General features: G+C 38.5%; 1 protein-coding gene across 2 annotated transcripts in view; it reads right to left on the bottom strand.

Moving 5' to 3' along the window:
- Window positions 1–5,299: 5,299 nt before the first annotated feature.
- FNTA (farnesyltransferase, CAAX box, subunit alpha) overlaps window positions 5,300–15,282 on the bottom strand; it is a 30,253-nt gene continuing 20,270 nt past the window's right edge. For both annotated transcript variants that reach the window (XM_082680573.1, XM_082680574.1), the window contains 5 exons: window positions 10,948–11,074; window positions 9,183–9,331; window positions 7,295–7,357; window positions 6,209–6,380; window positions 5,300–5,927 (listed from right to left, as the gene is read on the bottom strand). In XM_082680573.1, the coding sequence (XP_082536699.1) occupies window positions 5,805–5,927; window positions 6,209–6,380; window positions 7,295–7,357; window positions 9,183–9,331; window positions 10,948–11,074 (634 nt within the window). In that variant the 3' untranslated portion in view covers window positions 5,300–5,804. The remainder of the gene's footprint in view (window positions 5,928–6,208; window positions 6,381–7,294; window positions 7,358–9,182; window positions 9,332–10,947; window positions 11,075–15,282) is intronic.

Here is a 15,282-nt window from a genome sequence, read left to right as displayed (position 1 = left end):
ATCCCAAGTTTGGTGACACCTACAGATTCAAGAAGCTGAGCAAATAGGGTAAATCCAAAGACATCCATGGCCAGACACATCAAAATCAAATTACTAAAGACAAAAATTTTGCAAGCAGCCAGAGAGAGATGACATGTAGGTGAACGACCATTCTAATGACAGGAAGTGACATTTCTCAAGTGCTGAAAGAACTGTAAACTCAGAATTCTGTATCCAGCGAAAACATCTTTCAGGAATGAAGATGAAATAAAGACCTTCTCAGCTGAGGAAAACTAAACAGAATTTGCAACCAGCAGAACTAATCTAAAAGAACTGCTGAAAGAAATTTCTTCAGGCAAAAGGAAAATTATACCAGAAGGAAACTTGGAACATCAGGAATGAAAGAAAAGTAACAAAAATAGTAAATCTCTTGGTAAATGTAATAGACTACTATTCTTGAGTTCTTTAAAATATGTTTGGTGGTTGAATGCAAAAAAATTGTCTGATGGGGTTTTCAATGTAAGTATAGGTAATGTATAAGACAGCTATAGCATAAATGGTGGGGGTGAGGAGACCTATACCGTGGTAAGGTTTCTACATGCCAATTGAAGTGATAAAATATTGATATAAGTAGGCTGTAAAAAGTTGAATACGTATTATATAATTCCTAGAGTAACCACTAAATAATAATAATAGGGAATAACAGGAAAATCTCTGATCACTTGGCAATTAAATGATACACTTCTAAATAATCCCTGACTGAAAGAGGATGTCTCAAGAAGGGAAATTAGAAAATATTTTGAGCTGAATAAAAATAGAATGTATAGCATTAAATGCTTATATTGGGGAAAAATCATCATCTAAGCTTGGATCAATCTAAGCTTCCACCTTAAAAAATTAGAGCATGTACTGTACACTAGAAATTTGCTAAGAGAGATCACACACACACACAAGTGTGAGGTGAAGGATCTGGTCACTAATCTTAACGTGGTAGTCATTTCACAATATGTATCAAATCATCATACTGTATGTCTTAAGCTTACACAGTGTTACTTGTCGATTATATCACAATAATTGCTAGGCAAAAAAGCTAGAGTGGACCAAGTCAAGTAGAAGGAAAGAAATAAAATGTGAGAGAATTCAGTGAAGTTGAAAGTTCTATTATATATACTTTTTTGTTTTTAAAGCTTGTCGATGCACACTGACTTGCCCATTAATGGGTTACAACCCAATTTGAAAAACATTGCCTTTTTTTTTTTTTTTGAAAAACATTGCTTTTTATAACATAACTTCCAGAGGGAAAACTTCTGGACTCTGTTACTAATTTATAAGTTAATATCTGGGATATAAACAATTAAAAAATTGAGTTGAAGGCCTCACTAAAGGATGTAATTAACGAAATTTGTCCTCCTTTGTGAACCCTTCCTGACTCCATCAGGAAGATAATCCCTCCTGCTTCTGTGTTCCCAAATAGTACTTCTTCAACAAGCTAATAAACATTTTCAGGGTACTGAGGGGTGTAGCATACTGTTGGTCTCTCTCAAAATTGGGATCCCTGAGGGCAGAGATCTTACTCTCTCCTCTAGCTCCAGATTTCCTTTATGTGGGTCCAAGCTAGTGCTATTTGCTATATTTGAGATTTTAAAATTTTAATTCATTAATAAAGCAATAAACCCATTACATGTTAACAAAAATAACATTTTATGAAACTTACATTTTCCAAAAAACCAACCAGGAAAATGGCAGTTTTACATTTTTGCAAATCTCTTTCGTCTGACTTAATAGAAGATTTCCAGATTCTCCTATCTGCTTCTATATTCAATCTGTTGGAATATGGTGTTTTTGGTTGAAGTACATGAAGAAAATCCACTCATACACACAGATATATAGTCAGAAAGGGAGTATTTTAGGAGTCTTTTAAGAAGTTGTGGATATTCTCCAATACTACACCAAAATTCGACAAGTGGTGGTTTCTCAAAGGTTAGTTGCACTGTGGAATCTGCAACTCTTATCAATGTACTTTTTGTGTTCTGTTACATCTGGTAATGTGAATGGATTGTTTATGCATTCATGATAATATCATAGATGGGTCATTTGGAAAATATTGTTCCATTAAACTATACGGATCCACCAATTGTGGATACATTTAACTATTCATTATTGATTCAATAATTAATAATGAATTAATAATTCATTAATATCATCACTTTGATTTCATCAGAAGGTAGCGGGAAGCTGTCAAGCTGACTGTGGTAGATTAAAATTTTCCCTCAAAAACTCAAATTTTATGATTGGCAATAAACACTCAGTTGTTCAAGTACAAATGGCATTCCAAGAAGAGTGGCCTGTTTGGGCCACAACTTACACAATTGCACAAATGCTTTTCTTCAAGACAACCAAGAAGTTTAGGCGTACTTCCATTCAGTCACACAAAATACTGAAGAGACCGTGAGTACTGTGAATAAAATATATAATTACTGATTCATCAAGTGCATTGTTCAGTGAATGCATGGCAGTGAAGAAAACAATGAGTACTCAGTACCACTGCCTTGATTTGTGCTAAGGCACCAGCAGTCTGACCCACTGTTTATGCGCCAGCAGTGCAGATAGCAACACAGTGAAAGTATTATTGGATAAATAATTTTGAGCTAACAGCCCCTCCACAGACCACATTTTAATTGTTAGTCCAATGAAAAAAGTGCACTGCCAGGTCTCTGTATTCAGCTGCCCATCAGATGACCCTCATTAGGATCATCAAAATAAGTCATTATACACTTGAATCATGGGGCCTCCTCACCTGATTCCATACTCACTAAGCAACCTTGTGATAAATGAATTGCCACCTAGTTAAACTTCAGGCAGAAAATGCTAAGTGGCTAGGCTGGTGCAATTGCTTGGTCCGCCTGTTACATTTCTCAGTGTAAATTAGTAAACTGCCATTATGCTTTTTATTAAAGTCTCTTACGAGCTTTGTTGAGTCAGCAGCCCTGAATCTAATCAATTTGGGTACACTGACAAGGTAGTTTCTGAGAGTAAATGCCATCTTATGAAAACTTTTCTGTACAATTTTTTTTATGACACCTTTGAAATTGTCTACATAGGGATGACACTTTATGAAAATTTCAAATATAAATTCAGAGATTTTTGGAGTCTAAAAACAAAAACTGACATGTAAAATGTTAAATACCCACAAAGTATATTTTCTCCAGGAATTTTTTTTTCACCATTATCCTAGTTATTTTGGGTTTTTTTGTTTGTTTTTAATCAGACTGGCCTTCCTTTTAATTAGTGTTTTTTTAAATTTATTGGAGTACAGTTGCTTTACAATGTTGTGTTAGTTTCTGCTGTACAGCAGAATGAATCAGTTATACATATACATATATCCCCTCTTACATATATCCCCTCCTTTTTAGATTTCCTTCCCTTTTAGGTCACCACAGAGCACTGAGTAGTTCCCTGTGCTATATAGCAGGTTCTCATTAGTTACCTATTTTATACATAGTAGTGTATATATGTCAATCCCAACTCCCAATTCATCCCACCCCACCCATTCCCCCTTGGTATCCATGTTTGTTCTCTACATCTGTGTGTCTATTTCTGCATTGCAAATAAGTTCATCTGTACCATTTTTCTAGATTCCACATATAAGCGATATTATACGATATTTTTCTCTTTCTGACTTACTTCACTCTGTATGACAGTCTCTAGGTCCATCCACATCTCTGCAAATGGCACTATTTCGTTCTTTTATGGCTGAGTAATATTCCATTGTATATATGTGCCACATCTTTATCCATTCCTCTGTTGGTGGACATTTAGGTTGCTTCCATGTCTTGGCTATTGTAAATAGTGCTGCAGTGAACATTGGGGTGCATGTGTCTTTCTGAATTATGATTTTCTCTGGATATATGCCTAGGAGTGGGATTGCTGGGTCATATGGTAGTTTCTCCAGGAATTATTAAAATACTGTTATTGGGAGTTCCCACAAACTGCACAGCATGGCCAGAAAAAAAAAAGTTTGTTTAAAAAAAATATTGTGGGAATTCCCTGGTGGTCCAGTGGCTAAGACTCTGTGCTCCTAATTCAGAAGGCCCGTGTTCGATCCCTGGTCAGGAAACTATATCCCGCATGCCATGACTAAGAGTTCGCGTGCTGCAGCTGAGGATCCCACACGCTGCAACTAAAGGTCCCACATGCTGCAATTAGGACGCAGTGCAGCCAAATAAATAAATAAATATTTTAAAAAATATATCGTTATTTTCTGAATTCTTGAGATAACTGTTTTTTTTTTTTTGGTTTTTTTGCTGCACCACGCAGCTTGTAGGATCTTACTTCCCTGATCAGGGATTGAACCCAGGCCCCTGAGTGAAAGGGCTGAGTCCTAACAACTGGACCGACAGGGAATTCCCTGTTCTACTCTATATAATTTCTTTAGTTATAGTCTGGTGCTTTGAACAGTGAACAAAAATTCTTTATTGATAAGGTGAGATTTAATTACGTGCAGGTACACAGAAACTCGCTTGTTCAACCTTCAACTCCTTTCTAGCAAGTCTTCCTGAAGCGTAGAGGCTGGAAAGCTATAAACTACATTTCCCAGATTCCTTTTTGCAGTTAAGGGTGTTCGATGTCCTTTAGGTTCTTTCCAATCAGATGCACTAAAGCGAGCCTTTACTTTGGAGCCACGTCCTGTGGGAAGGGAAGCAGGTGAGCCTGCGTGGAAGGTGGTGGAGGTGGACATGGAGCTGGCAGCCTCACTCAGCAGTTCCTGATCCCAGCACAGGCAACAGCAATGTGATGCTCCAGTTCTGCAATGAGGTTTTGGGACATATTTCGGAAGATCGGGTAATTATTCTGTGAGCTACCTATATACCTCAATAAACCCTGTGAGTTTTAAACCACCTTGAGTGAATTCTGTTGCTTGTAGTCAAGAACTGACCACTTCACATTTTAATTACATTTCCTTTAACATAGTCATGTTTCTGGTTTCTTCAGTTTTATAGCAATATATCCTTCCTCAATTGCTTTTCTAAGCCGAGACAATGTCCCCTGTATATAGTTAAATGCTATTTAAAAAGTCAGGGGCTTCCCTGGTGGCGCAGTGGTTGGGAGTCCGCCTGCCAATGCAGGGGACACGGGTTCGTGCCCCGGTCCGGGAAGATCCCACATGCCGCGGAGCGGCTGGGCCCGTGAGCCATGGCCGCTAAGCCTGCGCGTCTGGAGCCTGTGGTCCGCAACGGGAGAGGCCACAGCAGTGAGAGGCCCATGTACCGCAAAAAAAAAAAAAAAAAAAAAAAGTCAAACCACTATGGCAATTGTTTCAGGATACAGCTATAATTTTATTACAAAACCATTCTTTTGGCATTAGTTGGTTACAGTGATAGCAAGATACTGTGAGTGTGGCAGAGCAGCTCTAATGTAACAACTGCACTCCCTGCTTTCTGAACTGAAATGTAAGTGACTCACATCCTTCACATACGCGTTGCCTGCAAACATTAACGCTGCAAATCCTGACACATACACCGTTTAGGGCAGTTGCTGCTAAGGGGTTACAGTGAATGCTGAAAGGCTACCAAGTTCCTCTGGGGACTTCCTGTTTCTCCTCCCTCCCCTGAATCACTCTGCTTAACAAGAATCAAATCACTCAGAACCAGGCTGAACAGCATTAGCACCCCAGGAGCATCACACTGGGTTCATGTTAAAAAGCAGTGCCCGTGTAATGTACGTTTCACACCACAGGCAAAGGGGATGATCGCTCTGGTTTTTAACTCCTGCGTTAGAGTCTCTTAGAAAAATAAAAGCATCCCATCAAGTTCTTCTAGATGGTGTTATTGCTGTACATTTGTAGGTGGGTCACTTTCTGTGCTGTGTTTGCTTTGAAGGGATCTTCCAATATATCTCCAATATTCCTTTCTTATAGTGTCCTTTTCTTTAGCTAGGATTTCACATAACTGAAAATGAACAACAAAAATTCATTAAAGGAAATGTGTAATTCAATCCCTAGGGCAAATGCATTTGGACTAGTACAGTTTCATTCAGGTCGTGATCAAATGAGATACACCACTAGAGTCACATACTATGTGCACTAGTGATATGGGTGTCACCCTAAACAGCAGAATAGCCCTGCACGGAATTCTGAGTGGCTGTGTTGAAAGGGGCATGAATACTCGTGTCGCTGGGCAGACCCAGCTTTGAGACTCCAAGAAGAAATCGCTGAGTCCTGCCAGCTTACCTCTAATGCTTTATTAAGAATGTCCTCCTTGTTGTCACATTGGTTTTCTAGCATGTCTTCATAGATGTCCACGAGAAAGGCAATTAGGTAGGGGGAACTGTGACTTGGTTGTAAATCAAGTAATTGATTTAACAGGTTGGGATACTTGGAAAGACCACGATCCTGCAAAATCCTAAAAAAAAAAAAAAAAAATTATTCCCAATTTTTAGAGGGAAGAACAAAAATAGTAGAAAGATCAAGAGAAAATGACCCCTGTAATATAAGCAAGAAAAGGAAACATTTTGAATGAGGTTGAAATGAAATGAAATTTTTAAATTAAATGTGAGCTTTATCATACATAATTAAGAGCTGGGTAAAATTAGCTAAAAAGAATAATGAAGTTTAAAAATAATCATTTGTAAGTCAAACTGCAACATACAAAATTAAAGGAAAAAAACTCCATTTTCTTAAAATTAAAAGTGAAGGAAAAAAACAGGAGAGACATTTCTGTGTCTTGAGATGGTTATTCATCCCTTTAGCTCTCCAGATATTATAGGCCCCAACCGCTGACAGATCTCCAAATGTGACTGAGCTCCATGCTTTGTGCATTTTGGGCCTGTTTCCTTGGAGACCCTTAAGTTTGACAAGGAGCCGGGTGATGTCAGTGGCAAGAGAAACCTTGCTGATTTAAGGAGTGAGACTTGTAACAGGAGATCTCCGGAAATGACAACGGAAAGGGTGGCTATGTGTCTGTGCAATCTGTTTCTAAGTGATTTGTCTTGTCTTCCCGTGATCCTGAGCTGAACAGAAACTGGTGTGTGTGTTCCGTTCTGTGACATAAAGACCCCAGGATTCATAAATGCAGTTAAAATTGTGTCACTGTCTACTCATGGACTATTCTAAAAACTGTGCTGGTATGTGCCTGGGAGGTTAAGGAAAGGGTAGAAGGTACTGTTCTTAGGTGTTATCATAACGCTATTACACTTCTGCTCTTAGATCCAGAAAAATGGAAAATTCTTTAGTGTCCTTTTGGAATCTGATTATGGAACATATTCCAAGATGACTCATGTTAGGAGGTTAAAAAAAAAAGCAAAAACAACCTCTTACCCTTTCAAATAGTTCCAAGCACTTTCATTATGTGGTACTAGTTTGATCATTTCCAGAGTGTACCTGTAAGAAAAAGACCACAAATAAACGTGTATAACTCTGCAAGAGCAGTGCAATAATGAGAAACAGTCTTCCTATGGTGGTGGCAGAGCCTGGACATGAGCTTTCACTTATCTCTGCTGGTGGACTTGGTACCTCCCTAGGTTATATCTGAGTTAGAGACTCCCTCGTGGCTGCAATGGTCAATTCTTATTTACAAAGTAATACGAAGGCTCAGTTCACAAATGGAAAAGAAGTTAATGTTGGAGACTGCCCTCTGAAGGAGATGTCAGCTACAACAAGGAGACTGTCCTTTTTTCGCTGAAGCAATCTTGGGGAAAATGTCTAAGATCTACTTACGCCAGAAAAATCATTACTCATTGAAAAAGGAGAACTAAATAATCCTGGAAGCTATAATAAAAAACAGACAAGCATGGAGATTATATAGACAAAGAATAAAAATAAGAAACCAACAACAGCATATTTCTTATATTCCAAAACAAGAGTACCTGCAAACTATGATGTTATTCCATTCCAAATGGACGCTCCCTACTTTTCTCTTCCCCTTAACCAGATTATTAATTGTAATTTAGATCCAGTTACAAAAAATTCCAAGGGAGTTACAGAACTTTGCTTCACTATACACTTGCTCAAATTAGTGACTGACTAAAGTTTAGTAATCTTAGTTTTGTTGCAGTGCTGTTTTAACAGCATTTTTTTTCACAGAAAGTAATAATAAACTCATTCAGCATTATGAAAATTATGAATATTATAAAGAAAGAAGCCTGGAGAAGAGAGTTAAGATAGGACACTAGATTGGAGACTGTGTGTGTGTGCTTTTTAAAAATTTAAATCACCAGAACCCTATATATAGAACAGATAAAATTAGAGCCAACTGCCCTGATCCAAGCAGAAGTAAGGGCAAGGGAGATGAAAGGCAGATGTACCATGAAATCAGCTCTTCCTAGGAGCTGTTCAAACAACTTTTATAATTAAAATATGACTATGATCTCATCAGGCTATAAAGATAATAAACATATTCAAATTTCAAACAAGACACTGAGACAAATTAGACAAAGTCAGAAAAGAGGTTTATGGATAGAATATAGAAATTCATGCCAATTCAGAAATTTCTAGATCTTATAACAGCATTTTGTATGCTACAGCAGTTTTCAGCTGGGGGTGATTTGGGCTGGGGTGGGGTCTACTACTGAGATATAGGGCATAAAGGCTGAGAATGGAGCCACACATGCTGTAATGCACAGGACAACAAAGACTCATTGGCCCAAACCCTGCACGAGAGTAACATGGCATCTGGGGACTGTTATCTAAAATTTAATGAGATAGTTTTAAAATAAAGCTTCCTAGACATCATGAAATCTGAGTTCTTCTCAATCTACAGTAGCAACAATATTTTAAGAAACTTAAGCCTCTACAGTAGCAACAATATTTTAAGAAACTTAAGCCACTACAAAGTAAAGGTTTACTATACACCAGGGGCCCCCAACCCCCAGGCCGTGGACCACTCCCCATCGTTCACATTACCACCCAAACCATTCCCGCCACAGCCCCACCCCATCCCCGGTCCGTGAAAGAACTGTCTTCCACGAAACCAGTCCCTGGTGCCAAAAAGCTTGGGGACCGCTGCTATACACTATATTATTCGTAAATTTATCATTATAGGTTTCACCTAAGTATTCTGTCCTATTACTTCCATGAGGGTAGGATTGGGGCAATCTTGATCTTTGCTGTATTCCAACGCCTTTATGCCCTGTATCTCAGTAGTAACATGAGACATGGTAGGCACACAAATATTCTTTTAATGAGTGAACAAGTGAAGATTACTAACTGGACTTCTCTCTCTAATACAGCACGATCATTGTAGCCCATGGTGTTAGAAATTACGAAGTATCTTTGGTTCCAGACAGAGTTATTTCTCACATCCTCTTTGAGAAGTTGGTCGACATAATGCAGCTCATTATCCCAAAGTTTAAATTCCTAAAAGAAAATACAAAATAAAACATCCAATTAGAAATGTCCTATCATCTATTAACAACAAAAATAAATAAATAAAACTTCAGCAAAGCTAAGCAGGTAGAAATGAAGACATGGACTCATCACATATTTGGAGAGGGATGCTGAAGGTCAAGGAAATGGCGGGGCAAGAAAAGTCATCAAAGACAGAGGAATGGCGATGAGGAAGGAAAAATGAGGAAGTGAGAGTGAACACCCAGAGTGGCTGTCATTCAGGAGCATCTTGTGGAAAACAATTTAGATACCAAGCAGCATGTTTTAACTTTGACCCAAGAACTACTCTAAAGAATTAAATCAAAAGAAAAAAAAAAAAAAGCATATCTAACTAAATGCTTATGCATTGTTTACAGTAAAAATGTGGAAGAAAAAAACCAAACTCAGTGATAAGACAATGATTAACTGTACTACTGTATATTAATTTGATGTGATTTGACATTATTACATATATTAAGTAAAAGGGAAGTATTCAAAAATGCTAAAATACATGTAGATAAATATACAATTGGATTTAGATATAAATTTTTACATTACAAAGCTGTTTTAATTTAAAAAATTATGGAGAGAACTAACAAAGACAATTTGAAAAAGGAGTAAAAGGTCAAAACGTACAAATGCCACAAAAGTTGGGGATGTTAACTATGAAAAAGCTAACGGAGATACATTGCTTATTTGATACTAGCAAAAAACTAGAATTTCATAAAAAAAATACTAAATGTCTTTAGAAAATGTATTCCTTTAATCAAATTAGGAAAAGTTTAAATTTTTAAGCAATAAATTTTTTGGTGAAATACTCTTGGTATAATGAACAGTGCAGAAAGTAGCAATCCCTGGAAAAAATTCACTGGACACAACACTACAATTGTTTGCTGGAATAAATAAAAATGCCCAGAGTGGGAGTTATAACTATTTTTTCTTTTTTTTTTAAAGATTTTTTTGATGTGGACCAATTTTTAAAAGTCGTCATTGAATTTGTTACAATATTGCTTCTGTTTTATGTTTTGTTTTTTGGCCCCAAGGTATGGGGGATCTTAGCTCCCTGAACAGGATCGAACTTGCACCCCCTGCATTGTAAGGCGAAATCTTAACCAGTGGACCGCCAGGGAAGTCCCATAACTGTTTTCTTCTATTCAGGACTTAGCATAAAATTTTAACAAGGGGGCAGAAATAAAATATACAACAGTTAACTGTAAAATCATATTTCAAAGTTTAAGCATGCAAAACCTTAATATGTAATATGTCCTTGTTAATTAAAATAACACAGCTGTATAAAAAATTTACAACTACTTTTTCTATTCAATTTGCTAGCAAATACATGACTCAAGTTCAATCCAAAAAGTATTTAAAAAGTCACTATTATTATTCTTTAATGTGAAGTTACTCACCAACATATCCAAAGAGATTATAAAGGCTAACCAACATGAAGGATGTCAGGTTTAATTAAGTATCTAATAATTCTTAATAATTATATATTGTTTGTAATGATCTACATGTGTGTTTAAGTATACTACAATTTAATAGTAATTAAATTATTTAATTCAGTTAAAAAAATAAAAATCTGTAAAACACAAGAAAGGCAATACCTGAATAACCCACTGTCGATGTTGCCAGGCGTGATAATTCTTTGCATCCTGATTAAGAATATCAGCAATAAACTCAAGCTCCTGAGATGGGTCTCTCAGCCATTCCACTAGCACTCGCCTATGATGCCTAAAGTCAAGAGAAGAAGTTTTGTGTTAATTTACCCCAAAACGGAAGTATCCGCTGCATGTGTTAGGTGATGTGGAGGGACACTCAAGAAACAGCAATTTATCTCTAATTCTCAAGACTCTACTAGAAAGAAAAGGTACTACAGAATAAACACTATGAGAAAAAATTTCAGAACACTAAGTAACAGCTGAGAAACATAAAACAGTGATTTGCACGTAAAATGAAACCAGATAATAAGAGCTTAAAGAAGGTTTATCTCAAGCTAAATCTGAAAGTACAGTAATCTCTTGACAACCACAATACCGTGTGAAAGAATTTTTCAACATGCCCAGATGTCACAGTGAGATTATGGGAAATGTGATACTATTTTATCAAGTATGGAAGCCCCTCTGGTTATCAACACGCTGTCAGTTTTCCTTAAGTCCTAAGTGCCACCATTCAAGCAACTTCTTATTCCACCAGTTTGTGGGCAGAATGGAATTCACTTCTTGTCTGGCAAGTAGCTATGACAAGTTGCAAGTCTGTCGAAAGAGGAGTTTCTGTACCAGGAAAATACTTCTAAGAGTTCTCTACTGGGTTCTATTTTTATAATTTTCTTTAGCTGAAATATTTATAAAAATCTATTAGTGAAAATGTTCTAAAATTCACTGTGGTGATGGCTGCATATATATACCCCTTAAATGGGTAAACAGTATGATATGTGAATTATATCTCAGTGAAGCTGTTTTTTAAAAAAACCCATTAGTACTCATTATACTAAAAGTGCGCAGGGATGATGGGGGAAAGGGGAAAGATTTAATGCTTAATGGGTGACCTATTCTACATGCATGGAAAATTTAAAAATTCATCTTAGAGAATATTAAGGCAAGAAACTACCAAGAGGAAGATCCTAGAGGGAACGGTTTCCAAATAATTTAAGAAGTCTTCCAAGTCAGTGAGCACAGTAATAATTTATTTTTCCAGGTTACTGGTAAATTCTATAATTCAGGAAAAACTTAAGAATTAGGTCCTCCAGTGTGTCAAAATGACTTCTCAGAAAAAAATACTAAGAAGCTCTCTCTGATGTTCTATGATTTAAAGAGTATTAATTAAATACAGGGGTTTGATCTTACAGCATAAGTTTTCATAGTGAATTTAATAAAAAGTGACGTGGCATACAGGATTTGCATTACTTGTACTATACTAATTATGATAGCAACTAGCGGAGTGGGCAATTTAAAATGTACCGTAATTAAAAACTGCTAGGTTTCCAACAGCAACTGCTCTGGGTTTCTTTTTTTCTTTTTAAATTTTTAAAATTTTATTTATTTTTGGTTGTGTTGGGTCTTCATTGCTGCACACGGGCTTTCTCTAGGTGCGGCGAGCGGGGTCTACTCTTCGTTCCAGTGCGTGGGCTTCTCATTGCAGTGGCTTCTCTTGTTGCGGAGCACGGGCTCTAGGCATGTGGGCTTCAGTAGTTGCAGCACGTGGGCTCAGTAGTTGTGGCATACAGGCTCTAGAGCGCAGGCTCAGCTGCTGTGGTGCACGGGCTTAGCTGCTCCGTGGCATGTGGGATCTTCCCGGACCAGGACTCGAACCTGTGTCTTCCGTATTGGCAGGTGGATTCTTATCCACTGAGCCACCAGGGAAGCCCACTCTGGATGTCTTGTATTTTGTTTTTCATAACGATAGGTGACAACGTGTTAATGACAGTATCTGCAGCGTCCAGAAAAAGAAGCTACTTCTCTTCAGCAAAAACTAGATGTAATCAAATGCTGAGAATGCTTGTGATGTCTGGATTTTTTTTTTCTTTTAAGATAAAATGGTACATAGTTTATATATCTCTTCAAGTACTTTTCTGGATTTTCTTTTGGCCACAACACACAGCTTGTGGGATCTCAGTTCCCCGACCAGGTACTGAACCTGGGCCACGGCAGTGGAAGCGCTGAATCCTAACCACTAGACCACCAGGGAACTCCCTTCTGGAGCTATAACCTCCAAATATTTATATAAAAGCACCTTAATTCCGAAGAGTCAATGCCTTTTAAATGAGGGACTGAAACTCTCTAGCTAATCACTTTTGTCAATAAAACAGCTCTTTCATAAGGCAATTTCTCAGGAATGCAACCATCATGCACTTACAAAGAAAGAAGCTACACAGGTAAAGTTGTTTAAAATTCTACAAATGGAAATCCACAACAGCTAGCACTTCCATGCTTTGCCAAATGTTCAGTTACTCACTGTCAGATCTATTATGTTCTAATTCTTTGAAAATTAAGTATCTACTTATGGTTTGTACTCCTTAACGACCGTATTTGATCATGCAGATTATTATTAGCCAACTGGGCCAGAGAGCAGTTCACTCTCCGCATGTGTCCACAGCTGGGGAGCTGTTCCTTCTCCTAAGGCTAACCTATGTGTTGGATCTCTTCCCAACTCCAAGCAAGCCCTTGCTCTATCCCCCTTTTCTCCAGAATTCTCACCTTCTCTCTTTCTAGTAACTCTCCCCACACCATGAAGTCTTTGCCACTTTGGAAAAACAAAACCCAAAGACACAGCCCTGACTAGCTGCTTGCTCCGTCTTCTCTCTCATCAGCGATTCAAGCACTGCTCCGTGGCTCATTTCCTCTTCCCACCCCTGCCCTGCCCCACCCCTGGTGGGAGGACTGCTCGTGCCAAGACCAGTCACTGGCAACTGCCTAACTTAAAAATCCCATGGGTCATCTCTAGCCCTCGCTCTCCTCGACCTCTCAGCAGCAGCTGATACTGCCATCCACCCCTTTCTTCTTGAAACTCTCCCTTCTCTTGGTTTCTGTGAGGACACTAGCTTCTGGTTTCCTTCCTCAGTCGTCCTGGACCACCTCTCTGCCTGACACTGATGCTCACCAGTGTTCTGTCCCCAACCTTCTCTAATTCTCCTTGAGCATCCTCATCCAGAGCTGTGACTGTCACTCCAGAGAAGCATTTTTCAGTCACTTACTGGACAACTGGACAACTTTACACAGGTTTTCCATAAGCACATCAAGTTCTACTTTTCTAGTACTGAATCCACCCTCCTTTCGCAAAAATGTGCTGCTTTGTTTCCCAAAATTCCCCAAGTGGTCAGCACCACCATTCACCCAATGGTCAAGCCAAAAATATAGACATCATTCTTCTCTGTCACTCCCCTGATAAGTTTAACTTCAAAGCCTGTTGCTTCTGCCTCCAAAACCTCTCTCACATCTACCCTTCTCTCTCCCATACCCTACCACACTCCCCCCTGGCTCCCACACTGCCAGTGGCCCACCAGAACTGTGAGTCTGTTCCGCTATCCTCCACCCTGCTGTCAGGGTAAAGCTCCTGAGACACAAATCTAATCATACTACTTCCTTAATTAAAATTTGTCAGGAGGTCTCCACTGCAGCTAAGATCAATCCCCAAACCCTTACCAACGTTCATAAGGCCCTTTATGATCTCGTCCTAGGGCCCCCAAATGTACTCTAATCACATGCAATTACATGCAGTTCCCAGAGTGCACCAAGCTCTTTCATGCCTCTTCTCCCCGGAATATTCTCTTTGCCTCAGCAGTCTTTCTTCTCAGAAATCCTTAAATCTCAGGCATAAAGACAGGGTGTGTGTGCTAGTCATTACCCGGGAAAAACATCCAGTGGAGGAAAGCCCTGCATGAAGAGCAGGCAGTCAGTGGCACAGAAGTGGAGACAGCTCTTGACGGTCACCACGCTGCTGCTTCTCCTTCACCATGACCACGGCAACGCCACCTCCTCCACCTCCTCTTCCTCGACCGCCACCTCCATCACCACAGTCGCTACCATTCATGGGGGGCTCACTAAATGCTGGGTACTGTCCGGACTCTTTCTTTCCTATTTGTTCTCGGTCCTCCTGTTCCCTAACTTCTCTTTTCCCCCACTGTGTCCTGCTCCCCCATCCTCTTGTCTAAGCTAAGTTAGGGGCTTAATTTTTAGAACAAATACACACTGTAAAAAACCCTAACATTATATTTTTCACACTGCTCTGTAAAATAACTGGTTTTATTATTTGCTTTCCCTTTTAGATGGTGTCGCATTCATTTTTGTACCCCCAACATCAATAAGAAATTTTTAATAAACAAATGAATAAAAGATGAAATACCAGAGAGTCATTTTATAACACACTGAATAGAAACATTTTTTCAGATTTTTCACTCAATTTTTTTCCTGACTCTAGTACTATTACGTGCTAATGTCGAAGTC

Source organism: Grampus griseus (genome assembly GCF_964374135.1).
Source record: "Grampus griseus genome assembly, chromosome: 21".
In the NCBI taxonomy this organism is placed as follows: domain Eukaryota; kingdom Metazoa; phylum Chordata; class Mammalia; order Artiodactyla; family Delphinidae; genus Grampus; species Grampus griseus.
This window is presented reverse-complemented; position numbering and strand designations above follow the sequence as displayed.